Source organism: Uranotaenia lowii, chromosome 3, assembly GCF_029784155.1.
Source record: "Uranotaenia lowii strain MFRU-FL chromosome 3, ASM2978415v1, whole genome shotgun sequence".
NCBI lineage: Eukaryota > Metazoa > Arthropoda > Insecta > Diptera > Culicidae > Uranotaenia > Uranotaenia lowii.
Window position 1 is genome coordinate 58,156,991 of NC_073693.1, and position 27,842 is coordinate 58,184,832.

Here is a 27,842-nt window from a genome sequence, read left to right on the forward strand (position 1 = left end):
CAAATCATCACCTATCACTAGATTCCACAACAATCATCTTCTCTTGCCCTTCCCGAAATACCTTAGGAAATAAGTACCTGCTCTCCTTTCTATATCTCTAGTTCTATATTTCTTTAACGATTCCTCCCCCAAAGTACATACCCCTACCAGATCATTTCAACCTCCCTCCAAAAATACAACAAACGTAAATCTTAAAATATGAATACTAATCGAAACATTATTTCTACTAAACTCCCCTTTTCTGTTTTTATAGGAAATTATTCACGTTTAGCATGTGAAATACAGTTTGTACGTTCGATGGGTTATTATCTCATTCAGATTTACATACCATCCGGATTGATTGTAATCATATCGTGGGTATCATTTTGGCTAAATAGAAATGCTACACCAGCACGTGTTGCATTAGGTGTAACCACTGTCTTGACAATGACAACACTGATGTCGTCAACGAATGCTGCCTTACCGAAAATATCTTATGTAAAATCGATTGACGTATATTTAGGCACATGCTTCGTCATGGTATTTGCCAGTCTGCTGGGTATATAACATTTTTTACTATATTACGTATATATATTTCGATATCTTATATATATTCACTATTTGCTATTGTACAAATAACCAGTCTCTTTCGTGTTTGTGTTACTCCATGTACTTAGAAGTTTGTTGAGGCACGAAATCGGGAGAGCTTTCATCCTGTCACCGGAGATTTGTATCGAGAAAAAAAAAGAGATAAACAAGAGAGTGAGCCGCACAATGCACCTGTAGTGAGTTCCGGGCGGTTCCTGAGCTGATGGATCCCAGCATTCCCGCTTTCGTTTTTTGTCGTAGAAAGCTGTTCCAAAAATTAGTCTCGCATGATTTAATTTTTGATCAGCTTTCACTCAACAAACCCCAGTGCTTGTTGGTTCCGATTGCTTGCCAGAGATTTGTGAGCCTAATGTTGGGATCCGATCAAACAGAACCGCACCACACACACACCCCTCGGAACTCCGGCCAAAACATGAGTGAACTGTGCTTTTCACCCACGCATTCACAAAACTCACCAAATGCGCTAATGAGTACCTACTTCACATTGCCGCAACCCTTCGGTGCAGGATGAGAACTCCCCAAGTAAAAATAATAATAATAAAAAATAATAAAAACACAATCAAGTCTGAACGATACGAAAAAACAAACCGGAAGACCCTAGCTTTTTTCAAAGTCAGACGAACGATTCTAGAGAGCGTTAAAACTTAGAACCGCGGAAAATGCGAGCTGACCTCACCTCAGAACGAAAATCACCCTCATAGAAAAGGAGTTGATATCTCGTGATTCAGAAAGAGATGAACCTATCTGAAAGCTTATCATACACTTTTGAAATACATTTTGCGTGACATCCTACTAAAGTAATTCGATTAAAAACGCAAATAGAAAACTAGAACGCGTTAGGTAGTTTAGTGCGAAATTAGAAGAAAACGAAAGAGAAGTTATCGAGAACTCACCGGGTCTCACTTTGGACTGAGAACTCCCCATTAGATTCGCCATTTCAATTCGCTAGGTTCATAAATGTAGGTCTCAGTAAACCGATTAAGAGAGAATCCAGATTAGGTACAGTGTCAGACACGCTACACTATCGCAGAAATCGTACTCAAGTATCCATCTTACAGACAGAGAGAAATCTATATATCCTTAGGAGAGAATACACACCAACTAAAACGAGAATCTATCGCTCTTGATCGTATCACTCACCACTCGATAGCACTCCCGCTCCACTCACACTCTCTGTTACTTTCTTTATCACTTTCTCTGTAACTCTCTCTCTCTCTCACTCGTAAGATTTCTTCAGGCGTTAAGTGCGATCCATCGCACTTGAGCACTCGCTAAAAAGCTCTCTCTCAAAAAATAAATCTCAAATTATCTAGAGCGGGAGTGATTCACATATTTGTTCGTCTATCCGCGCGAGTATTTGGTTCTTTTCGATGAAATATGAAAATTCGATAAATTCATCGCTTACAAGATCGCTATTCCCCAATCAGTCTAAATTGTCTGAAAGTCTAATGCTCTAATGACGACTTAGCAGAATTAAAACTAATCGAGAAAACCTAATAGACAAAAAAAAGCCGTTCGAATCAATTTTGCTTGTTTCCGGATCTGTTTTGATTTGTTCCTTCCAATTTTTCGTATTAATACTCACTCACTTTCCGCGCGTTCGTTCTGCTCTCCTTTGAACTCGAGTTGCTTTGAGGAACGTGGGGCGTGCTTCACTGTTGGTAATTTAGTTTTTTTTGTTACATTTTGTTTATTATGATCAAACATATGGCGTGCATTTAAAAAATATCTAATAATGTACGATAATTACCATCAGTGTATCGCCCCATGTTAAAAATTATCTTAACATCACTTCTACTCTATTTTTCTTTTACTTTTTTTGTGTTAATATTTTTTCGACATTATTTGAAACCACAAAACGCTGAAATCAAATTCAAGGTAGCAGATACAATACAATGCGACCGGGAAGAAAGACTGATTGAATAACTTATCGAAAACTCTGGAAACTCTGAATTCAAAAACGAAAAGTGGAATTTCTGTTTGCAGAAATTCAGATTCGAAATTTCAAAATCCAAACTAAGAAATAAAAACAGAAAACAAAAACGTAATGTTGCGGAATTTAAAAATAAAAAAAGAGAATCAGATATGAAACAAGGGGTGACAAATTTAAATAGTCTTGAAGTTGCGATTTAAAAATATGGATTCAAATTCAAGAATCCAATAATAAGAAAAAGAAAGCAATACAAAAATCGGATATTTTTTTCAGTGATTATCCGCCAACTGCATCGTTGTTCAGTGTTCCAAAAATCACTCGGAAGAAACACTCATGATACGTTTCCCTAGAGCGACAATGTGAGATACATGTAAACAAGATTCAAAAGCTGATTCGCATCAAAGTCGATCAATCAAGCTCACTATCTGTTGTATCAGAAGTGATTGAGACACTTGCTGATACATGATCCAATTCGAAAAGGCTCTCTCTCATTCACTCACTCACTCGACTTCAATCAATGCGGCCTTGCATCGGTTAATACTGCCTGCGTACATACGGTTTGTGTGCTTGAATGACTATTTTGGTCTTCCGCAACAACAGCAACAAAAAAGCGAAATAAATCAGGCAGACAGCATTCGATCAGTGAGTGAGTGAGTGAGTGAGCGAGAAAAGTGATTGAGTAAAACAAGAAACTGAAAACCAGCGTGGCCAGATCTTCGGATTTCTCCGTAGATGTACGGATGGTAAGCACTTCTACGGATCTACTCATCGATGTTCGAAATCTACGGATTTTCAGCATTTCATACGGATTTTCGAAAAATCACAGGGTTTCTACGGAAAAACGAATATTCCACCTGACGACCAAAAAAAAGGTCATCAAGTTTCATTTTGCCAAAATTAGTATCTACCTTTTTCGTTTTTCGACGAACCTACGGATTGAACGGATTGAACGGTTTGAAATCTGGCAACGCTGCTCCTCACTCAGTTGAGATATCCAACTGGAGGAGGAACGCCTCTCTTTTAAATTTTATTCCTTTGATTCTCGGAGCAGTACTGTCAAACATATATTCTTATGCTGTTTTGATATACGTTCCATATACATTATAGAATGATCGTATGAAAGTTGAAAAAACAGCATTTACCTACCAAAACAGAGGCAATTTGCATACATAGATTTCATTTCTTTCCAAAGCGACGAAAACTACACCAATTGGGCGTTATCCAACACCTTATTCTTACCTATCGGAAGAATGCAAGAGAGCACAAGATTTTGCTCTCATAGCCTTCAAATCGTTGCCAGCGATAATATTTTTTCAAGTTTTTCATTGGTCAATATTACTCAATACCCACTGCTGGTTGCAGAGAGAACATGACGATGATTTTCTCACTTGAAGCCCGCACGGGAGCAAAATAATTTAAAAAATTTCAAACATGGCGGGCTTTCTATCGTAACCGATTTGAACTGACTTCAAACGATATTTTATACGATCCTTTTGCCATGCAGTTGAAATTGCGATTCGCAACACCATTGCAAACGACTTAATTTACCCTTTTCGATCAGATTTCATGTTTTCTGGACAACCGATAATTCAATGTTTCAATGTGATTTTTGGAACATTGTCGTTGATTAAAAAAGAAAATCGTGAATGACATAAAGACGTTAAAACGATTATAATTGAAACAAAAAAAAATCAAGATTTAGAATTAAGGTTCACGAGTTAAAATTTTGAAACGAACAGTCCTCAGATCGAGAATTGAGGATTTAGGTTGAAATTTCAGAATCCAATAATAAGAAAGAGCGGTAATTGATTATCAATGAATCTGAACTTCTTCACTTCACTTCGTCACCAAAATTTCAGGTCTCATAACTAGTTTTTTTAAACACGGGTTCATCATAATTCCTAATACAATTTTGACTCGTGGAAAAAAAGTTAAATTAAGGATTCTGAATATACAACTCAGGTTTCAGATCTAGAATCACAGGTCCCGGGACTCATTTCTCGGGTTTTGAAGCTCAGCACACAGCATTCTGGATAAAGATTATGTATCCAAAATCTTGATTCTGATTCCGAGAAAACATTTCTTTATTCCCGAATTTGGGATAAATATGGGATCTTGATGATGAGCTGAAAGATTGTTAGAATTTAATTCTCCGAATAATAAGATGCAAAGTCGAAAATTTACACATCACAAACGCTGATCAAAAACATGGAATTAAGATCATTTAGTTTAGACTGGAATTCGTAATCTAGAATCTATATTTTAAAATAAAAGACTCACAATTCGAAATTTAAATAAATGGAAATTCAAGTTTCAGAATGGAATTCAAGTGTTAAAATAAATATTAACACAACATTAAATAGGAAATTGAACTATCCGACTTAAAGCAAAAAATATCAAAAAATTTTGACGGTCGCCAACTAAAAAAAAGACGTGCCTTCTCCCGGACGCTCCGAAAGCTACCTTCAATCAGATGAATTTATTGAATCAAAACTCGATTGTGCTACGAAATGAGAAAAGACCATTTTCCAGACCTCCTCCACACAGAGAATAGGAAGAAGCAAAACGAAAAACAAGTCCAAGAGAACTTACACTTGCCTGATTTTTTTCCCCTCCACACTAACATGCCTACAAGTGCACACTCATTAAAGCTACGTAGCAAAGTTGAACCGAGCAAAATAAAAAAATATATATCTAAGACAAGATTCAATTTTCGCTCAAACATCACAATAGCAGATAACATGAAGCAAACTTTAACAATTGCGCTAGAAACTTTTTCGTAACATCCGGCACTCGCTTAGTATTGAATGAAAGCAGAATCTACAAAAAAAAGTATACTTTCTACTCACAAAAGATCGTACCAAGCAAAAGTCAATCCCAGATCGTGAGCTTTAATTGATTCTTTGTTTGATAAGGTAGAAAAAGAAGGAAAAAATAAAGTTAAATCAAACCCAACAGCATAGCTCTGGGTGGACTAGCGAAACTAGCTATTTCATCCAATCTTGGACCGGAAGCAATTGAGCTGACGAAACTAAAGCTAAAACAAGGAAAAACAAATTAAATCAGCAAGCTCAATCGGAAGGGCCAACTTCCTGCAAATAAGAAAAAGGAAAAAAATCACTGACAAAAAAAAAGAATATACAATACGGCACGTGGTGGTGAACAATAGCGTTACTTTTAGTTGATTTGATGAATTTATCGAATTTCTCTCATCTATCATCATCAACATCACCATTTCTAGAGCGACCCAAAGGGCCCAAACTGACGGACCAAAACCGAAACTCGCACATTCAGATTCAGACCATTATTCGAAAGAGAAAGTGAAAAAACGCACCCTCCACCATTCACACGTCATGTCGTTCACCCGTGTCAATCGAGAAGAAGCTCATCAATACTTAGTTGTTTTTTTGTTACGTGTGCCTCCGTGTATGTGTTTTTTTTTTCGTTTCTGTCGAGAGGGCTTGCAAGTTTTCCGGAATTTCAACGGCCCCCATCAAGCCGACCTGGCGTTTGCCCGAAACCATTCCAAAACTAAGCCCACGAAGGTGCAAACAAACCGCAAGATGCTCGCCCGAAACGGAACCGGAACTTGTGAACCTCCCACTAGGACGGGGGATCCGTAGAGTTACCGATTTCGGCGTTTTCGGGTCGAGCCGGAAATTGCGGAAAACTTGTCATGGTTCCCTAAACATCCTTTCGCGACCACCCCTTTCCCTTTTGTGTTACTTACAGTTAGGAGCCTTTCGTGCTATGTGATTTTCACTCAATGTGCCAGTCTCATCCCCACCACATTCATCTTCATCCATCCACGAACCGTCATACTGTCGTTCAAAGCTACACACACCCCAACTTAACCCCCTTAAAACAACTCCTCCAGTAGATGTTATCGTTGTCAATCTTTTCCAATAACCAATGAACTGAATTTCGTGAGAAAAAATAACAGCTAGGTCGATCCACAATGCTACCAACAACCGACCCGCTCATCTCAAACAATTTAAATGAAAAAACAGCAACTACAATCTATATCTATACTCTTGGTGTAACTGTAATTTGTATGTGTGCGTGTGCTTTTGAATAGGTGTTTGTTTGACTCACAGTACTCGTTTTGATATTGTTTCGCTGTTGAGACTGACCTTGTCTAATATGCATTTAGCAAGCTACCCGAACGCGGGCACTTTTCCAATGATACTGATCTTTTCTTGTGTGTTCTATACCCCCCTGAATCCCTAAACTCACGTGGATTCAAATTCATTGAAATCCCACAAACTCCCTTCTCCCTTATGAAACAATATAAACCCCGAACCCCCCAAAACCCCCACAGAATACGCCACTGTCGGTTACATGGCGAAGCGGATACAGATGCGCAAGCAGCGCTTCATGGCAATCCAGAAGATCGCCGAACAGAAGAAGGCCCAGGCGGCGGAAGCCAACCATCCCCCGCCGCCGCCCCCGGTTAGCGACCACAGCCACGGTCACGGCCACGGGCACAGCCACGGCCACCAGCACACGCCGAAGCAGCAGATGGGCAGCCGTAGCGGTACGATGTCCAATGTGCCCCCCCATAATCTAGCGGGATCACGAGGTTGTTCTATTGTAGGTCCACTGTTCCAAGAGGTGCGCTTTAAGGTGCACGACCCGAAGGCGCACTCGAAAGGTGGCACGCTGGAGAACACGATCAACGGAGGGCGCGGTGGCGGTGGTCCACCGGGGCCACCCCCACCGGGCGGAGGTGGCGGAGGGCCGGACGAGGAATCGGGTGCACCGCAGCATCTGATACACCCGGGAAAGGTGAGTCCTGGTTTTGTTACTGAATGCAAAGTTTAAAAATCTGGCTAATAAAAGCAGACCTAAAAACAGTCAGGAATCCTGTGTCGTCTATGTAAATTTTTAAAATAGTTAAGCAAAAACGGCTTGGAGGCTTAATTTGTGAATCACAAACCAGCGGTCAAGTTTTCATTTGATATACATCATCCCCAGGATCACTTCTTCACCTTGCTTGAATATAAACGTGATTCTCTTGCATAAATAGATCATATGAAACAGTCTCTTCCAGAGTCTCATTTCCACATGTTGTTGGCTACAACATTCTAATTTTTTACAATTGACAAACTTTCTAGGAAAAATACACCTGATCAGAAAAATCAGACATACTGTCAGTGGTAATCTACAGAAACGAACCACTATTGTTTTATAAGGAATATTTATGCATGAATATTACGTTCACATTACCGCTAGTGATGAAGAGCACTTGCCCACTGATAACCTGATACATAAAGGGTGATACGGTCAAAATTTGGTCAATGGAAAACGCGTGTAAATCGGTGAAATCCTTTAATTAAAAAATCAAATTAAATTTCTATTTCAAGTTTAATTAGTATAAAATTCAGGAAAAATATTCAGTTAGGCTTCCGCTTTTCCAAATCCGAATTGCCGGGCCTTACGCTTAACCCCTGCCATTACAGTCACCTTGTCCACCTTCTTTGCCGCAGAAAGCCAGTTTGCCTTGAACTGCTGCTCGTCCTTAGCAGTTTTTTTGGTCTTCTCTAGGTTCCGCTTGACAATAGCCCAGAATTTCTCAATTGGGCAGAGCTTTGGCGTGTTGGGAGGGTTCTTGTCCTTGGGAACCACTTGCACGTTGTTGGCGGCGTACCACTCCATGGCCTTTTGACCGTAATGGCAAGATGCCAAATCCGGCCAAACTAGTACGGAACAACCATGTTTCTTCAGGAAAGGCAGCAGACGTCTATTCAAACACTCTTTCACGTAAATTTCTTGGTTGACAGTCCCGGAAGCTATGAAAATGCTGCTTTTCAAGCCACAGGTACAGATGGCTTGCCAAACCAGATATTTCTTCGCGAACTGTGACAGTGTCATGTGCTTGAAATTATCTGCTACCTTCCCCCTTCCTTTTGCCGTATAAAACTCCTGTCCCGGAAGCTGCTTGTAGTCGGCTTTGACGTAGGTTTCGTCGTCCATTACCACGCAGTCAAACTTCGTCAGCATCGTCGTGTACAGCCTCCGGGATCACGCTTTGGCTGTCGTATTTTGTTTATCATCGCGATTTGGAGTCACTACCTTCTTGTAAGTCTATAGTCCGGCTCGTTTTTTGGATCGATGCACGGTTGTAGACGATACACCCGGCTTATTTGCGGCATCTTGGAGAGAGAGGTTAGGGTTTCGCTTGAAACTACCGGTTACTCCCTTTGTCGTCTCAGCGGATTCCGGTTTTCGATTTCCCCCCGATCCAGACTTCCTGGCTGTTGACAAACGTTCCCCAAACACTTTAATTACATTTGTAACGGTTGATTTGGCAACTTTTAGCAATTTTGCCAGCTTTGCGAGCGAGTAGCTCGGATTTACGCGATGCGCTAGCAAAATTTTGATACGCTGCTCTTCTTCCTTGGACGGCATTTTGACAACTGTAGAGTGAATTCCAAAATCAAAATAGGAGCAACATTCTACACACACACACACCTTCAAAATGAGGGGTGTTCAGGTTTTTTAAATGCAAATTGAAAGAAATACGTCAAGTTGATATTGACCAAATTTTGACCGTATCACCCTTTACCTATGTGGTTTATCTATAGGTAGGGACATCCAAAAACTTTAGTATTAGTTAGTTGTATCCATACAGATGTTTATGAACGATTGCGACGTAACGCGACGCCTTCGCGTAGTCAAGTATTAGGCGTCCAAATGTAGCCATAGAAACTTATAAGGATGAATGATTGGGACGCAAATAAAGTTTTTTATAAAACTCATAGCGTCGCCGTAATGTTTGTATATGTATATTCATTTTTAAGTAGCTATTAAAAGTTATAGTATTAAATTGTAATTTTAGAAACCTATTAACAGTTACTTAATAGTTAATTTTAGAAAAGTGGTAATTTACCTAAAGGGTGCGGCTGACCTGAATTTTTATAATGAAATCTTAAGAATTTAAATAAGGAATTTGCGATCATTGATGGTTAAAATCTTTGAATTTGTTTAAGAGTCTGGTAGATCAAACTTATTTGATTCAAACTTCAATTTCATTTTAAAAAAATATTTTATACTCAAATCAAACAAGCCAATTTTCCGAACTCTTTTGCAAATTCCAAGATTTGAAGACCTGTGATAAAAAAAATAAGCGATAAAAATCTTTTGGCTGAAATTTGATTGATGCAAACTTAAACCAAATTTATGATTTAAGTTTGAAATTTGGCTTTAAAAAAAATGCAAAATAAATAATGTTAAACAATACAATGAAGATCAGGTACATCTTTCTTTCACAGCAAACATTTTTCACAAAGAATCAGTATCATAATACAAATCCTGTGGATGGGTTTTTTAAATAAAATTTAGGTTTTTTGCCTAAAACAAAACTTAGAAAAAAAAACCCACTTTCTACTTTATATTTGTTATTTTCAGCTGAATCGTGTGTACAAACTTATTATGATTAAAAAAATTGAAATTTAGAAATTGAGTTGACAAGTTAAAGTTTCTAAGTTCATGTTTTCTCCAATTTCTTAACAATTTTATGTTGATTAAAAAACTCATTAACAAGCTATATTTTTCTCTGAATTTTTGAACTGCATTCTGAATCTAAATTCTAAACTTGAATTTAAAAATTAAGCCATGAATCAGTTTCGGAATTTCTGTACGATTTCTGAAATTTTCAAAAAAATATGATGTCCGAGTCTTAATTCCAGATCAGAATTTAATGAGCCAAATTTTAGAGCCTTCATTTATGAATGTATCTTGTTAGTTCTGTAGGGGAGATGAGGGCATAACGAGCACCCAGGGCATAATAAGCACTCCTTTTTTCTACACTCCTACACTCCTTTTTCGTATTTTCTTAAACAAATTTTCATAACTTATTCAAGGACTTGTTTCATACTGCTTATAGTATTAATTTTTCAACAAAAAAGAAATATCCTTTTCATCTTTACAGAAATCTATGTATATATAAAGCAATTTCTGTGGGTTTGTTTGTTTGTTTGTTTGTTTGTTTGTTTGTCCTCTATAGGCTCAGCCGTTTTAAGAGCTAGAGAGCTGAAATTTGGCATGGATGCTCATTAGGACCAGGAATGATGAAAAATGTTTTCAGATTTTCGGATGACCCCTTCTGAAGGGGGTCGTCCATACAAGACAAATTTTGTTTTCGCGTTTTTCACGTTGTTTTTCGTCGGATCATGATAAAAATTTACACATGGGGGTTTTGAGAGATGAGAAATCGATTTCAGGTATCGAATTTTGGATCAGGGGTTGGTAAAAGGGGTCGTCCATATTAACTTTTCAATATTTTTGTGATATTGACGTTAGTGTACATCGGATTGAGCTAAAAATTTGCGCTCGGATGGTTTTGGAAACCGGCTATCGATTGCCGGTATCAAATTTTGTGTAAGGGGCCAGCCAAAGGGGTCGTCCATATTCACTGTTCAGTATTTTTGTGATACTGATGTTATTATACATCGGATTCAGATGAAAATTGGTACACGAAAGTTTTGAATGACAAGCACTCGATTCCAGGTATTGATCTCAGTGTAAGGGGTCGGCAAAAGGGGGCGTCCATATTAACTTTTCAATATAATTGTGATTTTCAGGTTATTATTCATCGGATTGAGGATAAAATTTGCGCTCTAATATTTTTAGGGACACACAATCGATTGCCGGTATCAAATTTTGTATAAAGGGCAAGTCAAAGGGGTCGTCCATATTAACTGTTCGCTATTTTTGCGATATAGATGTTATTATACATCGGATTCAGATGAAAATTGGTACACGAGAGTTTTAAATGATGTGCAAACGATTGCAGGTATCAAATTTTGTATAAGGGACCGGCACCTACCTTTTCAATTTTTTGTTATATTGACGTTGTTATACATCGGATTGAGATGAAAATTTGAACATAGAAATTATTTCAACGACGAACAATTGATTCCAATTATCCAATTTTGGGTCAGAGGTCGGCCAGAATTGTTTTTTTTTTCGATATTGACGTTATTATGCAATGGATTGGTTTGAAAATTTGCACACGAAAGCATTTTGAAGGAAGGGCAATCGATTCAGAGATCAAAGTTCGGAAAAGAGGCTACCGATCTGCAACGATCGAGTCGAAATTTATACACGGTTTTTTGTGGTTGGGACGGTCAATTGATTTCTGATTCCAACATTTGTATCAAACGACGAAAAAGGGAGTCTTATCTGAAAATTCCTAAACGGGGGTGTTTTGGCAAGGTCAATTGATTCCTGATTTCAAATTTAGTAGCAAACGACAAAAAAAAGTGAACGTACATATAACGTGTTCAACATTATTGCAATTACTGCTTAAAAATGTATTCGGAATTGCATCTGGAAAATGCCTGTAAATTGACATTCATTCAAACTTTTCTAACATATTCTCAATTGACAGCGAAACGGAGTTCGTATGGGATCAGCTAGTATTAAATAATAACCAGCTAGGTTCTCAAGTGACGAAAATATTATAATTTTTGAGCACAACCAAATAAGCTTTTATGACCTTTAAATCATCTTGATCTGAAATCTCATGATCTACACAACATGATCTACACATTGTTTCTCAATTTTCAACATCATAAAATTTTTGATTTTTCACTTTAATCAATTTTAAAACGTTTTTTACTTTAATTTGTTCACTAGAGGCGAACAGAGCACTATCAATGAAGGCATAATTAGCATTTTCTGTCGGGGAATCTAGCAGCAAATTCAACTCGATGAAGTCAACTGTAGAATAGAGCTACAGCTTGACTCGTTTCGTCTGTCGACTTGGCCTATTGGTAAGGTGTTGGAGAGGTAAACAGTAGACTCGAGTTCGATTCCTATTCGAGGGGATTTTTTTGCACATATCATTCATGATTGATTTTTTTTATTGTTACATAATACGGCTAATAGCATCAAAGCATCATCCGTCAAACAAAACACCAGAAACATAATGTATGAGCATGTGTTAATTCTTTGAATTCTACAAACAGACCTAGATTATTTTGTTATTGCTTTGTTTGATGAATCTACGCCTCACCGTTTAGTGCAATCATGATCATGAATGAAAAATGAAAAATAAAATCACCTCGATCAGGAATCGAACTCGAGCCCACTAAGTACCTATCCGACATCTTACCAATAGGCCAAATCGTGAGACGATACAAGCTGCAGCTCTATTACTCAGTTGACTTCATCGAGTCGAATTTGCTGCTAGAATCCCCGGCAGAAAACGCTGATTATGCCTTCATGCTCATTAGACCGCTGCAAAAAATGACTTTTTGCTCCCATATGTTTTTTCGATGCCTTTTGGGTCACCAAGCATCAGTGTAAAATTTGAGATGATTTGGTTGATTCCTGAGTTAGCGCAACGCGTTTCAATTTTGTATGGAAATTTGTATGGAAGAAGAAATTTTTGCACATTAAATCATCCAGAAAGTTCAAATAAGCTTAAAATTAAGTCGGTCTTTAATTTTTGGTTTCGACTATTCTTAAGCTTCATTTTTTTGCTTACATGACAAGCAGCTAAGAATTTCATGAAAAAAGTTAGAACCATTTCAAAATAAAAAATTTGAATCCATTGAAAAGTATTAAAAAATGGCAGACTTTGCTTGCTTGAGCTGTTAATAATTGCATGAAATGTTTTTGCAAAGGCTTTATAAATCAATAAATTTTCTGGCATTGCAAAGAAGTTTTTTTCGATTTTTTATTTCCATCCTACTATTACACAGCTTTCAAACAAGCAGTCAAAAACGATATAATTAAAAAAATGAATTTTGGAAACAAAAATTTTATATAACCTTGAATATCTTTTCTGGAATATAATTTAGGTTTGTGCTTTGTTCACATGAAATGCACTGCAAGAATCAAGAAATATTTTTCATCCAAAGTAATATTGTTTGGAACTTTCAGAACATCTCTAGCGATTTTTGAATGAAAAATTTTGTTTTCCCATACAAATTTCCATACAAAATTTAAACTCGTTGCGCTAATTCAGGACTGGATGGATCGCTTAGAAAAATTTTATTGCTATTTCTGGCAGCAAGAACAACCAAAAAAAGTTATGGGAGGTGTACAAATTTAAGAATTTGAAATTTCCACACAAAGCTTGCAGCGGTCTAATGCTCATACTGCCTGGGGGGGTTTCTCATTATGCCTCTACAGTGACTGGTTTTCAGCTTTCGGCAAAATTTTTTAAAATGCATTTTTAAACGTTTTTATCTACTTTTTCAAGTTTCATCCAATTAGGCAATAGACTATTTGAGTGTCTGAACACGAAACAATGATGTAATTCACATATTACAGCTGTTCTCTATGATTAAATAAGCGTTTTCCTTAAGGTGGCCATTATGCCCCCATCTCCCCTACACATCAATGAGAAAGTGTGCAAAAATTTGTTGATTTTTACCCAATGGTAAAACAGTTATGGCCTGTTGAATGTGTCGCAATAATTTCGTGTTCGCCCTTTAATCTGGAGACAACCTAGTTGCGCACGAAACACGGACGGTGTCGCCCTGAGAATAAGGTCAGTGTTGAGAGGAGTTCACCAATACTGTTACCAATGTTGTCAAAACAACAAACAGGTGGCTAAAAGCAAAACAGCAAATTATATTTCGTTGGTCAGTCGAAAGAATGAACGGAAAAATTATAATTGCCGCGACTTTTAAGTTTTTCAACCATGAAAAATCGTACTGTCTTCTGGCCAGTAAAATTTCGGACACGAAAAATTAAAATCCGGGTGTAAAGAACCGAGCGAAAAAAAAAATCCAGAATGTACAACAAAATGACAGCTGCATGTAAACACTACGCTCGTTCTCACACATACTTACGTATGGAATAACTCGAAAATCGAAAGTCGTTTTTTTATTCGGACGAAATCAGAAGCAAAGCCAGAATATAAAAAAAACACGATCATTTTACTCAATTTGTTCTCTCGAGCGGGCTTCAAGCAAGGCTGAAGGCCGTTTTTTTCTTCTTAAAATCAGGCAACCTTAACCATCTTATCCTCTTTTTGTAACTACCTTTAGGTTCAGCTCGATGATTTACAAAGCTTCATTATATAGCGTACATGTGTATTTTTTCACATCTTTGACGCGAAATAAGAATAGGTATATTTATATGAATATAAATATAATATAAAATTAATTCTAGGTTAATGCATTAATGTCAAAACTGATGTTTTATACTGAATTTACATGTCATTCGAAGCATACGATACTTGGTTAAATCCATATTCATTCTTACAAATTCTCTATTTTCAATTTAACAGGGTTTCACTTCGAGTATTCGTATCAAAAATATTGCAAAAAGGTGAAGCCAATAAGTTTGTTACTTTAATTTATCGGCCTTATCGGTGAAAAGTAATGTGCTTTTCAGTAGGGACATCCTCAAATTATGAAAATTTACAGATGGATAGAACATTAGATGAAATGAAAGATGGTGAAAATGAGCTGTTCATAAAGTTGTGGCTAATTTTTAGATAATTTTATGTTCAGACTTTCCCCTTCCCGACGGCTTCTGTAAGTTACCACAGCACAGTGATCGGCAGCACAAGCTTAATTTTTTATATTGGGGATGCTTTTCAAAAATTGTTAAATAGATCCGAACCACTCTAGTTTATTTACATATTTTAACGATTTTTTTTTGATACTGATACGTTTTATAATTGTTTGTAGTGAAGAAAAAAAACTATGTATTTATTATTTTTTGAAATTTGTCGTGAATATGTATTCCACAGAAGAAGTACGAAAGCTCCCAGAAAATATCATGTAACATTCAAACGTACTTTGAGAATATGATATCAGAATCGACCAATTTTTTCGACATTTTCCAATCAAAAAGTTTTTTCATTTTTTTAACTTCTATGTCAATCCAGCCTTTCGTGATGGACTCATTTTCAATTATAAAAAAATACAAGTATTTAAGTAAAAGTCGTTAAAATATGGATCCAAAAGAAAAATTTCAGATTTCGCAAACAAAATCTAGAATTCCGAAGTGAAATTCGTTTTTAAAGCTAGATAAAATTTAAAATTCTCAGTTTTAAAACAAAATTTAGAACACAAATAGGTCATATTTAGTTTAGTGCCACCAGCACTTAACCGAGTGGTCCAGTTTTAAACAGTTCACTTTACTTTTTCCGATGCCAAATGCTGTCCAAGCACAAACTTACAACACAAACAAATATTAGCTTACAAAAAAAAGCTCACAAAGAAGAGAAAACAATAACACACAGCTTTTTGTGTTTCTTTATCGCACATGAATCGTACAATTTGACATCAACTTATTCCCGCTACTTGTGACTCAGGCGATGTATATATGTTTTTCTCTTTTTTTCATATTCATGCTTCGAATGACGCAGCCAAAAAAGGTAATTATTTAACAAAATGATTGAATATAACTGAAATTTGGTAATAAGGTTCAATAAAACAGTTTGAAGCCATTCGAAACTTTCCAATATTTCCATTATTTTGATAAGAAAGCCAAGTACCGAAGGTTGTAAGCTTCAAGTAAATAAATCTGTTCTTTTATATACATACAAAACTTATAGCGTTCTACGACTTGCAGAGCATATTTAGAACAAATCGTTTAAAACAAAATATTTACGGCAGTTCTGAAAATGCTTGTATTTTTATCGTGAGTTTGAAGAGACTTTTTTGTTTAACATAAATTTTAAAGCTTGAAAATGAAAAAAAATCGAACCAATATTAATTACAAAATTATTTTATAACGATCGAAAAAATCTCTGGTTTATATGTTTTCTCAATTTAGGTCATTCTTCAGTTCGCAAAGTATTTTTCGCGCGGCCTTCATTTATCTTTCGGTGTTGAATATAAAAATCGTAGTTATTCAAGATGTGATTTTACAAACACAACACAAGTTTCTGTAGATCAGTGAACACGATCAACTTTAGTTGAGCCACCTATCTAATCTGATGCGTTTTTCAATCAAACTTCTCTAATTTTTTTATCATTGAAATTACGGTTGCCTTAAAGTTATATTTAACTGTTGTACAAACTTTCTCTATCCGAAGTGTATTGACTAACTTTTGGTTCAACTGTATTCGATGTTTAATTTTGGATTCGAATTCGCGGACATCGGCTCAGGAGGCAACTGACTGACTTTCCAAGCCTGACTAACTTCGTTTGATTTCATAAAGGTCAATAATTTTAATCGAACTATTACCATTGAGCAGCTAGTTAGACTTAGAGATAAATGCTTGTTTCGTAGAGAATTCACGATATACTTTTTAAATCTCAAGTTGTTAATGTGACTCACAAAGTAAATAAATAACATGTAAGTAACCGAGGAAACGAATCTTTATTGTGTTTGTACATCAACATCGAAACCACCGAAAAGGCATATATCACTCTGAAATCTCATGAAAGGATGCTTTTTACCTTCAATTTGGCGTCATTCGTTTGCTGTAAATTTCATCTTCAAAGGGCAAACAAAAACATTAATTTCCACACAATCTTCACAAATCACTAACACTTTTCTGTTGCCGATTTAAACACAACACTGTTGCTGACGGAGAACAAGTAGAACAGAAAAAGTATACTGAATCTAACGTCATACTGTCGGAAGTGTGGATTGCTTCGATTGACATGTCCAAAATGAGCTACATTTTTCATTAATTGCTCAAATAGAAACCACTACCAACCCTTCCGATCAAAAGTTTTGGGTCATACATTTAATTTTTTAATGATTTCAAAAAAATATATAAAAAAAATGTGGCAAATAATTCTCACTAAAGACTCCAGTTTTTAAACATCTTACTTACCTATCCTACTTGAAAATGTTAAATAATTTTCAAACATTTCTTCAAAACATCCTTACCTCATGTTTTTTTTTCGTTTCCACTCCCGTCAACAGGATATCAACAAGCTGCTCGGCATCACACCCTCGGACATCGACAAGTACTCTCGGATCGTGTTTCCGGTGTGCTTCGTGTGCTTCAACCTGATGTACTGGATCATCTATCTGCACGTGAGCGATGTGGTGGCCGACGATCTGGTGCTGCTCGGCGAGGAGAAGTAAACAACGCAGTCAGCAGCAAAGAAGAAGAACGAAGAGGACGAATGATCGACGAAGTTCAGTCAGAGAACGATGGGCTCGACTCGACGGAGAAACTGTTGTAGAAAGCTATGTAGAAAGTGTTTGCGGGAAAGGGAGATGAAACGTGTTACTATAATAACTACTACTGTAGATGCTGGCAGATGGGCGCGAAAAATTAAAGGGAATTTGAGGGAGAGCAACCACACTTGAAACAGAGATACACTTTTTAAACACAAACATTGAACACAGAACATAAAACACATTGACACTTGGAGACAGCGAAGATCGGAGGAAATTAGGGGGGATGTAAGCTACACCTGAGAGGATTGAGGATTAAAAATTGAAACTAAACATAATGTGGATATGAAATTGTTAGGATTCATTTGTACCTTTTTAAAAGTTTAAATTTTTTTTATACGTATACAAAATTCAAACCCGAAAAGATGATCAAATGCTATAGATTTAATGAAAATTTAACCAAAGTGTAACGCGAGAGAAGGACGAAGCAAGCTTTTCCTAGTTCAGAGCACACAGAACAAACCAAACAGACACACATTTGTCGAACTGCAAGAAACATCGCCGAGAGAGAAGAATAGAGAGCGAAAGTAGACATTCAGAACGTGAGGAGCGAACTTGAAGCTGATGTAGTGAAAATAAGGTTTACAAAAGTGATGAGACAGAACAGAAAACTGGTGAATTGAATCGACACGTCTAGTTGCGTATTACTTAATTGACTATAGATTGAACAGCAGCTCTAACATCAAACTATCATCAATTTAAACTTTTACAGATTCACGAATAAAAACATCAAACATGCAGCACACCACACAAATCTCACTTACACGTTTGTTTCGTGCGTCTCTTAGAATTAGGGATTAGCATAGGTTTTTATTTTTGTTTTTAATTTAAAAAACTGTAATACCATGCAAAATAGTTCAACGACATCATTTGTGTCCGTATTGTCTTCACTTTTACAAACAATAATGTTGAGATTTCGAGGCGTTTTCTAATTTTTGCAAAACTGCACTCAAGTGAGCCTAAAATGTATGAGCAGGTGTCCAAGAAATCTTGTAAAACGGAAATGTATTTTTCAGCATGACGAGGTTCGATTTGCCTCCCGGGAAGAGTTGGGTCAGTAATAAAGCCACCCAAACGTAACTGGAACGTGAAGGAAGGACACCCTACGAATGGGGACAATTCTAATCACAACCAACCTTGGCAGGACCCAAACCACCAGTCCACACTGAAGCCGATGCCCGAAATTGCGAATAGTAAAAAACTCGTCCGTTTTCTCGACGACCGTGTACGTGCCACCGAAAAAAGTGGAAGGTAAATCAACCATCGAAGGTCATGCCCAATAAAATCTTCATCGTAAAAAAACAGCAGCTGTTCCTCGACGTTCGAACGCTTTGCTGCAGAAAATATCGACCTGAAGGCAAAGCAACTTCAAAACGGACGACCCAGAAGTGGTCACCAAGCAAGCCCAAGTGGTGCAATTCATCGACAAGTTAAAACAAAAAAAAATGAAAGGCCCAGAATCAACCGACACCCTCCCTCCATGGCGAAAAGAGCGAAGCGAAGAACCTGCAGCTGACCTCAGAAGCAGGAGGATTTCGTAACAGGTCGTAAACTAAAATTGTCTGCAATCTCAACGCCTCGCACAGCTCATCTGTTTGCGAAATTGAAGAACCCGACATTAAAAATTATTACGACGACCTTAGGCCTTGGCTTGGTCTCGGGGTTGACGAAGGAAAACCCCTTTTTGGAAAATGACTCATAAAAGCAAATGCGGAGCAACAGAAACCAGAAGGAGGAAACCCTTTTTCCCAGCTCGGATGCGAATATTAATTATTAAACCAGCAAATGCCTGTAAGAGCTGGCGACAAAAGTGAAAACAAGTCTTAGCCGAAACAGCTTCCAATTGCCAAAAGCGAGTTATGAACAAGTTGATGTTGTACACGGTAGGGCACATTATTGTTAGCTAATTTGATTATTTGAACAGCGCTTAATCGACAATTCCTCCATTTGAATACCGAATCTCAGTTCCGAATCTGAGTTCCGAGTCCAAGTCTAAGTCAAAGTTTCAAATCCGAGTTCCGAATCTGAGTTTCTTTTCTGGATACCAACTCTGAGCTTCGAATCTGAGTTCCGAATCTGAGTTCTGAGTGCCGATTTTTAGTTTCGAATCTGAGTTTTGAATCAAATCGGAGTCTGCACTCTGAATCTTAATTCCAAGTCTGAATTTCGAAGCTTAAATTCGAATTGAATCTCCGAATCTAAGTTCCGTATACCAGTTCCGAATCTGATTTCCGAAAAAAAAATCGAATTTGAGTTTCAAATCTGAGTTCCTAATCCGAGATTCGAATTTGGATTCCGAATCGAAACTTCAAATCTGAATTTTGAATCTGAATCTTCCAGGTACTTCCAAATCTGAATTTCGAAAAAGAGATTCGAATTTGAGCTTCGATTCTGAATTCCAAACTCGAGTTTTGATTCGAATTCCGAATCGAAACTCAAAATCTGAATTTTGAATCTTAATTCCGATACTGAAATCAGAATCTGAACTCCAAAGCATGCCAGGTACTTTCGAATCTGAATTCCAAATCTGAATTCAGAATCTGAATTTCTAACCTGAGTTTTGAAACTGAGCTCCGAAACAGAGTTTCAAATCTGGAATGCGAAACTAAGCTTTGAATCTAAGTTCCTAATCTGAATTCCGAATTCCAAGTCGAAATTCTTAATTTTGAGTCTGAATTCCAAATCTGAATTCCAGAGCATTCCAAGTATGTACTTCCGAATCTAAATTCCGAAACTACGTTCCGAATCTGGAATCCGAATCTGAATACTCAATCTAAGTTCTGAATCTAAGCTTCGAATCTGAGTTCCGCATCTTGATTCCGAATCTGAACTTCGAATCTGAGTTCTAATCTGAGTTTCAAATCTGAGTTCCGAATCTGAATTTCGGGTCTGAATTCCGATTCTGAAATCCAAATCTGATTTCCCAATTTGAGCTTCGATTCTGAGTTTCTGAACTGGGTTCCTAATCTGAGCTTCGAATCTGAGTTTCGTATTTGTGTTCCGAATCTAAATTCCGAACCTGAACTCTGAATCTGAACTCCGAATCTGAGTTCTGAATCTGAGTTTCGAATCTGAATTTTGATTCTGATTTCCAAGTCGGAATTCAGAATCTTAAAGCCGAATCTGAGTTTCTAATTTGAGTTTTAAATCTGAATTTCGAACCTGAGTTCCTAATTTGAGCTCCGAATCTGAATTCAAAAACTGAGTTCCGAATCTGAGTTCTGAAACAGACCTCCTAAACTGAATTTTAAATCTGGATTTCGAAATCTGAATCTTTAATTCTAGTTACAAATCTTTGTTCTGAATTTCGGTTTTTGAACCTAAATTGAAAATCTTAACTTAACTTAAAAATAAAATGAAGATATATTATGAAAAATTTGGATGTTACATTAATATTTTATTCCAGAAAATTGATTCAATCCACAAAACTGCTAGCAAAACGCAACCGTAAGTCGAGCATTCTTGTCAGGAATGAGAACCAGTTTATAATGTGTGTCTTTTGTTTGTTTGCATCGTATTCGAGAAAAAAAGTTAAACACATCTCCAACAACCCTATCCGGTTAAAATTTCACAATGTTACAAGATGGTTGGGCGTTAATCTGTTATCCGATTCAAAATTTGAAACGTTATATTGGTATTTTCTCAGTTCGTTCAAGCTGCCACTGCTCTGAAACATTCCTCTAGAACTGACTAGACCACTTAATTGGTATACGTAAATCTATGTAACTGTGTGGGTTTACGTTACCCGCACAGTTATTCCGTCCTCTAACAGTGAAATTGATCTAGGCGCATGACTTTTTAACCTAAAAACGCCCATCCATCTCTAGACGTGTAACGGTAACGACCCATCCGGATCCTCTTAAAACACAACTACAGATGAAACACAGAACTCACTAACACATTCAAATTCAGCCAAAATCAGCTACAGCAGCAGGCACGATCTCACATATACACACACGTTCACATTAATACAAAAGCAAAACACAACAGGCATCAGTTCCATCAATGTATATTGTTGAATCCAAATTTTACACTTACACAAACAGAATAGAGAATCGAAGAAAAAACAAACTAAAAAGAACAACAGCAACTAATCAGTGGTAGCATGAAAATTTGATGAAAAAAACAAAAATAGCAACTAGTTAAGAGATAACAAAAAAAAACAACCTTAGAAATAAACAGAAGAAGTGGAAAAAGCGTATGTTTAAGATATTTACTCGTCAAATATCTGTAGATTATGTGTCTTTTCACTCGTTTCAATTGAAATTTATTTTTCAATTGAAACAGACAAAAAACAGAACTGCTCAATTATTTTTCATGAGAAAAAAACGAGAAGAAAAACATGTGAATAAGTAAATTTTTAATAAGAAAAAAAAATGGCATGATAAAAGCGCATATTTATACTTTTAATTTATAGTCTATGAAAATAAACTAAATAAAAAAAACTAGAATGTTGCGAAAAAAACAAAATACCAGTGAATTCGTAGGGTTCGAGCTAGTGACGTGTTTATAAGTGACATTATTAAGACAACCTGAAGCAAAGGATGCAATACTTATTAAGTTTTTACCTTTTTCCCGGAAGCAAAAAGAAGCAAAAATGAGAAAAAATAAACTAGATTATAAAATAATACCAAAAAGCTCCAACTAACAACAATGAAAAAAAAACGTTACATTTTTAATACTAACAAAAACCTCCACGAATTGAGACAAAATACACACGATATATTACAAAAAAAAAAAAACAACATATTAAAACTAGTTGTTCACCAAAGCCTAGAAAAACGCGATACTGCACTCGAATTAAATGAAAAAAGCGTCACCAGAATTTAAAAAAAAACATCATGTTTAATTTTCGTTTACTTCCAACCGTTTGTGATTAATGTAGAGAATCATGAAAACCTAGAGGAAAAAACAAAAAAAATCAAACACACACACAAACATTCATACACAAATAACAACAACAAAACATAATCCAGTGGTTATATTTTACACTCGCCTTGCACTGTGATACGATGCGATGGTTACCAGCCGCTTCCACTTGTCACGTGCCACTAACCAAACCAAACCGAGAGCAACCAACACAGAAACACTTCAGAAACGCGCACGTGTCAACTGGCACGAGGTACAGATTGACGTAATTTTTACCCGAAGCAATTTCAGTGTCCACACCACCACAACCAGCACGTTTATTGTGACTTGCCCACTTTTGAATGTAGTCGTCATTTTCTTCCAAATACCAAAACGAAAAACTCTCACGCACCTGCAAATAGACTCACCAAAAGCCATTATTCACACAGACCCACATTTTGCATCCATTCTGGCCGGACTCAGACACGCTAAAGTTGGTGCAGTCAAATTTGTCGTTATTTAAACCACTTGAGCAAACGTCAAATTTGATGCCAATGGATTGCCGTATGGAGTGCTCCTATTTTTCAAATCATTCTAAGTTGTTCGAAAACCATCCACTTATAAGACTTAACTGTGGCACGCTAGCGAAACGCTAGAACAAAATAAAATCACCAAAATGAGCGCACCTAAGTATGAGAAAACAACTACCGTAGAGTTACGATTTTGGTCCAAGGCAAATGTTTTTGTACTGGCCTCTATTTTCGCTTCAGTAGTTAAGCTCTTCCAGTAGGCATTAAAAATTTCCTTATACAAAATGACAACAAAACAAAATAGAGAGCGCGATGGAATCGAAGTAACCGAACAAAAAAAAACAACAACTCGAATAGTAATGATTAACCATTTTCCTCTTCACGAACTAATTACTACTACTACTACTTCTATACTTTACACACCAAATCAGCTCTCATTTCTCACCTTAAAAACGAACGATAAAACTTTTTCTCGCAGCAATCAGTTCACATCTCACTCATACCAACATGCAACCCGTTAGTCTCTCTTTTCTCCGGCATTCAGGGAATCGGAATACGAATTCTATTGGATCGCAAACAAAATGGAACCCACTGGAGCGGAGGCAAATTAACTCATTCACACATAATTATTGATAAAAAAAAATGGAAGAAGAAGAAACATGATGTAAATAAACTCGGTAGTCTGTAATTCGTTTAAACTGCAAAAAAACAAATAGTAGGCAAATGGAATTCGAAACACTTTAGTAACACAAATACACACTTATACATTCTTCTAGTACACACACAAATAAGCAAAGAAAAAAAACATTAAAAAAACAACACTCTTTCTTGGGGATGAGAAAAATCAAAAGGTAACTAGAAGCAAGGGAGAGGTGGAGCGAAAGGAAGAGCGCGCAGATGAAAAGTGGGAGATGTGATTGCTTTTGGCAGCGATGCCGTTACAAGAGTATTGCAGAAAGAGTCAGAAAACGAACAACCAAAAACAGTAGCGAAAATTCAAAAAACCAGATGTATAAGTAAGTGTTAAATACTCACTGTACTTATCTATAAGAATTTAAAGGAAAAGAAAAAAATACAAAAAAGAGCAAAGTAAATAAAATATATACACAATATATTAATATATGAGGAAAGTATATATATCGCAACACAAGAAAAATTCTAAATAAATATAAATTTTTTATATAGGAACGTAATATGCAACCAAACAATTCAATAAAAGAATACAAAAATATCGTTCATATTATATTTGTAAATATTTTAGTTTGACAAAAAAAATGAATCACCCTAATGTACATTCAATTTCAATGCACAAAAAAGATAAAAGAAATTCAGATTAGCATAACAGAATTATATGGAGACAAATGAAACAACCAACTTCGAAAAAGGAAGCATTACACACGATATTCGTATCCTTCGAACAGAGCTCTCTGAAGTTAAACGAAAAAAAAAGTTAATTTTGGTTCAATTTCATACCAAACTCAAACACACATATTCGAGCAACACTTATACACAGTCACTCACTCACACGCTTACAGAATACCAGTAAAAATAATTGAAAACCAGCTCTTCGGTGAAATCGACGTTTAGGCAAAGGATCAGAATTTCCCGGTGATGAACCATCATAGCAAATCATTTCTTCTGAAAAAATTCCAATTCCCAAAACCATAGTCTCTCAAGGTTAAACCCCGAACATTTTCGGACCTTTTGCCAGGCGAATTTCACCGTTGAGCAAAACAGCCATTAGTTCAATATTTAAACGTAACCGGACAAAAAGTACTACTAGCGAAAACAAAGTTTATTCAAAATAGACTTGAAAATCCAAGATTTAAAAACAAACAGAAAAAAAACCAACAACAAGTAAACAAAAAAACACATACGCTCTGATACGAAAACAAACCAGAAAAAAAATCAAGCAGCAACTTGCAGGCAACCAAGTGCAGTAACAAAAAAAATTAAGGAAAAACACGTTCTAGAATATCTATTGTTATGAATAAAGAAAAACAAACAGAAACTAATTTGTTTTGTTTAGGTGAAACCAAATATATCCGTTTTCATTTATTATTCCGTTGAGTATTTTTAAAAAGAACAAACAAAAAAAACCGACTAAGCAGAAAGATGAGTTAATTCCAACTCAAAAAGGCAAGCAAGCAAGTATAACAGAAAAAAACCGAATCGCCGAACGGTTGACGCAAAGACGCTGCCTGGGGCGAAGGCAGACTTTCAAAAATAAAAAAGGAGTGCCCTCCTAGCGAGGGAAAGAGCAGCCGCCATTCGAAGAGCGGCGACCGAACGAGCCCAAAAACAAATCGGCACTCTTCATTCATGCGCTTTATAGGCAAAGGAAGCTACCAAAAAAAAACAGAACAGAACAGAACAGTAAAACGCTGGAGGCAGTCAGTCAGACAGAGAAAAAAACGAGAGATAGAAAACATGTAACGTTTCGTCAACAAAAAAAACAGTTATAAGAAAAATGGAAAATAAACAATTTAAATAAAAAATGAATAATGGTGGTTTTGTTATTTTGTACCTTTTGGAATCAGATGACCATATGCGACCTCCTGATATTAGCTGAGCAACTATGACTACTGCGAAAATCAAAAAAGGACTTCCAAGTTAGTGGCTCCAGAGAGTAACGCATGTTATCGGTTAGGCATTACCAATATATGCTTACCGTCATCTGAATTTGAAACTTAGTGAGGATTCCAGAATCTAGGATCTTTATAGCTATTTATGCAGCAAGTTGAAAAAAATCAAGTTTTTGTTAAAGAGTTTTATAATTTTTGTTTACAGTGTTAGAAAAATCTTTGTTAATTCAAACTTTTTTACACTGTTTCGAAAACTTTATCGAAAAGAATTACTTTTTGACACTGTTTTTTTTTTTGGTAGGAAAGGAAGGCTTTTTCAAAATCAATTTTTTTAATAAAACCCAACAATTATGCATCAATTTGCAAAAGGTGGATTTTAGATGGAAAAAAATACAAACTGTTTCTTCAGGTTGAGATACTTGATTCGGAAGAGTGTTTTGCGGTGTTGCAAAAACAATGTAGGTAAGCAACTCGTTGCAAAATTCGATTTTCTTAGCACTCGGCGTAATTATTCAACTCAGCAAGCCTCGCTGGATAAATTTACGACTAGTGCTAAAAAAATCCACTTTTTGCAATTTGTTGCATATAATTACTATACAATTCAGTCAAAGTCAGCTTTTCGACGCTGAAAACAGTATCGAACAGTGCTACTTGTTGACAGTGTTTTTATTTATTGCAAATGTACAGTTCACGTCCTACTTGATCTGAGATTTCCTGTCATAGGCGTATAGTCGTCCACGTGCCGTTATTTGTGAAGATGTGCTTCTTGTAGGTTGATAAATGGATTTTTAAAGAATTTTTCGAATTTGATTAATATTTTGTATGCAACTCGTGGCAAAAATCGGCTCGTTGTAATTACACAACTAGACACGCGTTGGATAGATTTACAACTCGTGCTGCAGAAGTTCACTTTTTGCAACTTGTTCCATAAATAATGATTGAACCTCGTTCAGGTTCTGATATAAAATTTGACCAAAAACGAAAAAAATCAGATTTCAGAATTAAAGCTTAGATTCAAAATTCAACTTTAGCCGCGTTTACTATCATCAAACTTAAACTCGAAAGGCGCAATAACTATTGACACATTCCACACGCTTATACCGTTCACAAGTGATTTTTATCCACTAGCGTATCAAAAAATCTCGATAATTTTGATAATTAAAATCACACCAAACCAACAGAAAAATAGAAAAAAAATATTATTATTATCATGTTTTTTATAATCTTGAAAAACAATTTTTTGTTGGAAAAAATGTAAATGTTGACAACTTTTATAAAATAATGGATCAAAACCTATGGATTGAATTGTTTTGAAAAATTTTATAATAAGTTTTAAAGCCAACAAATTCTGCTCCATTTTTTAGAAAAAATAATTTATTTATTTTCAATGGGGTTATTTAAAAAAGCGAACAAGAACAATCTCAAAAAAGTGAATTCACGTCACAATAAAAGGAAACTTTTTAATTTTACGAGAAAACTTTGACATTTTATAACAATAAAAATAAGATCATTTTTGAAAATGACGAGACAATTTTATAGAAATTGGTTGGAATCCAGGTGAGCTACAAGAATGAATTCACATCACAAAATTTGATTTTTTGTAAAATTGTATAAGGGAAATATGCTCTGAAAGCTGTTTTGATCCTCCAGATGGTCGGATTTTTACAAATCGAACATAATTTAGATGATTTTTCAATTAGTTCGTTATTTTCAAATAAAAAAGACAACAATATTGAAATAGAAATTTAAAAAAAAATTGAATCTTCGAATAAACGCTGTGAGAAACAGTAATAATTTTAACACATGATTCCTCAATATGTTGCTATTCAAGTGCCAGTCAAAATAAGGAAACAGTTCGAAAAGATATTGAAAATTTATGATTGTACAAGTCGGAGTAACAAAATATTATTTTTAAAAGTGTATATAAATTTGAAGGCTCTAAAGATTGGTCCAGAACAACTGGAAATTTTGTGAGGTAAATTCAGTGAATTCAAGTCACAACTTCAGAGAGGCATAACTTTGTTCGTTGTTGCTCAATTAAAAAGGTATGTACATCAAATTGTGGGTAATTGTTATTTTTACAACTTATCTCAAGTCAAAAATATCGTATTTCAGTAGAGAGAACAGGAAATCAAAGTAGTATGTACTGGAGTCAAAAATGGACAACTCTTGCGTAAACTCACATTACAAAAGAAATCGATCATAACAAAATCATCTTGAATTTCATAAGGACCAATTAATATT

General features: G+C 36.0%; 1 protein-coding gene across 9 annotated transcripts in view; it reads left to right on the forward strand.

The window, feature by feature from the left end:
• The window catches only part of LOC129754645 (gamma-aminobutyric acid receptor subunit beta), a 307,093-nt gene extending 281,609 nt beyond the window's left edge, over window positions 1-25,484 (forward strand). For 8 of the 9 annotated variants that reach the window (XM_055750816.1, XM_055750818.1, XM_055750814.1 and 5 more), the window contains exons 8-10: window positions 254-538; window positions 6,843-7,309; window positions 17,375-25,484. In XM_055750816.1, coding sequence (XP_055606791.1) covers window positions 254-538; window positions 6,843-7,309; window positions 17,375-17,539 — 917 coding nt within the window. In that variant the 3' untranslated portion in view covers window positions 17,540-25,484. The remainder of the gene's footprint in view (window positions 1-253; window positions 539-6,842; window positions 7,310-17,374) is intronic. The other variant, XM_055750821.1, reaches the window with a different exon arrangement.
• Window positions 25,485-27,842: the final 2,358 nt, after the last annotated feature.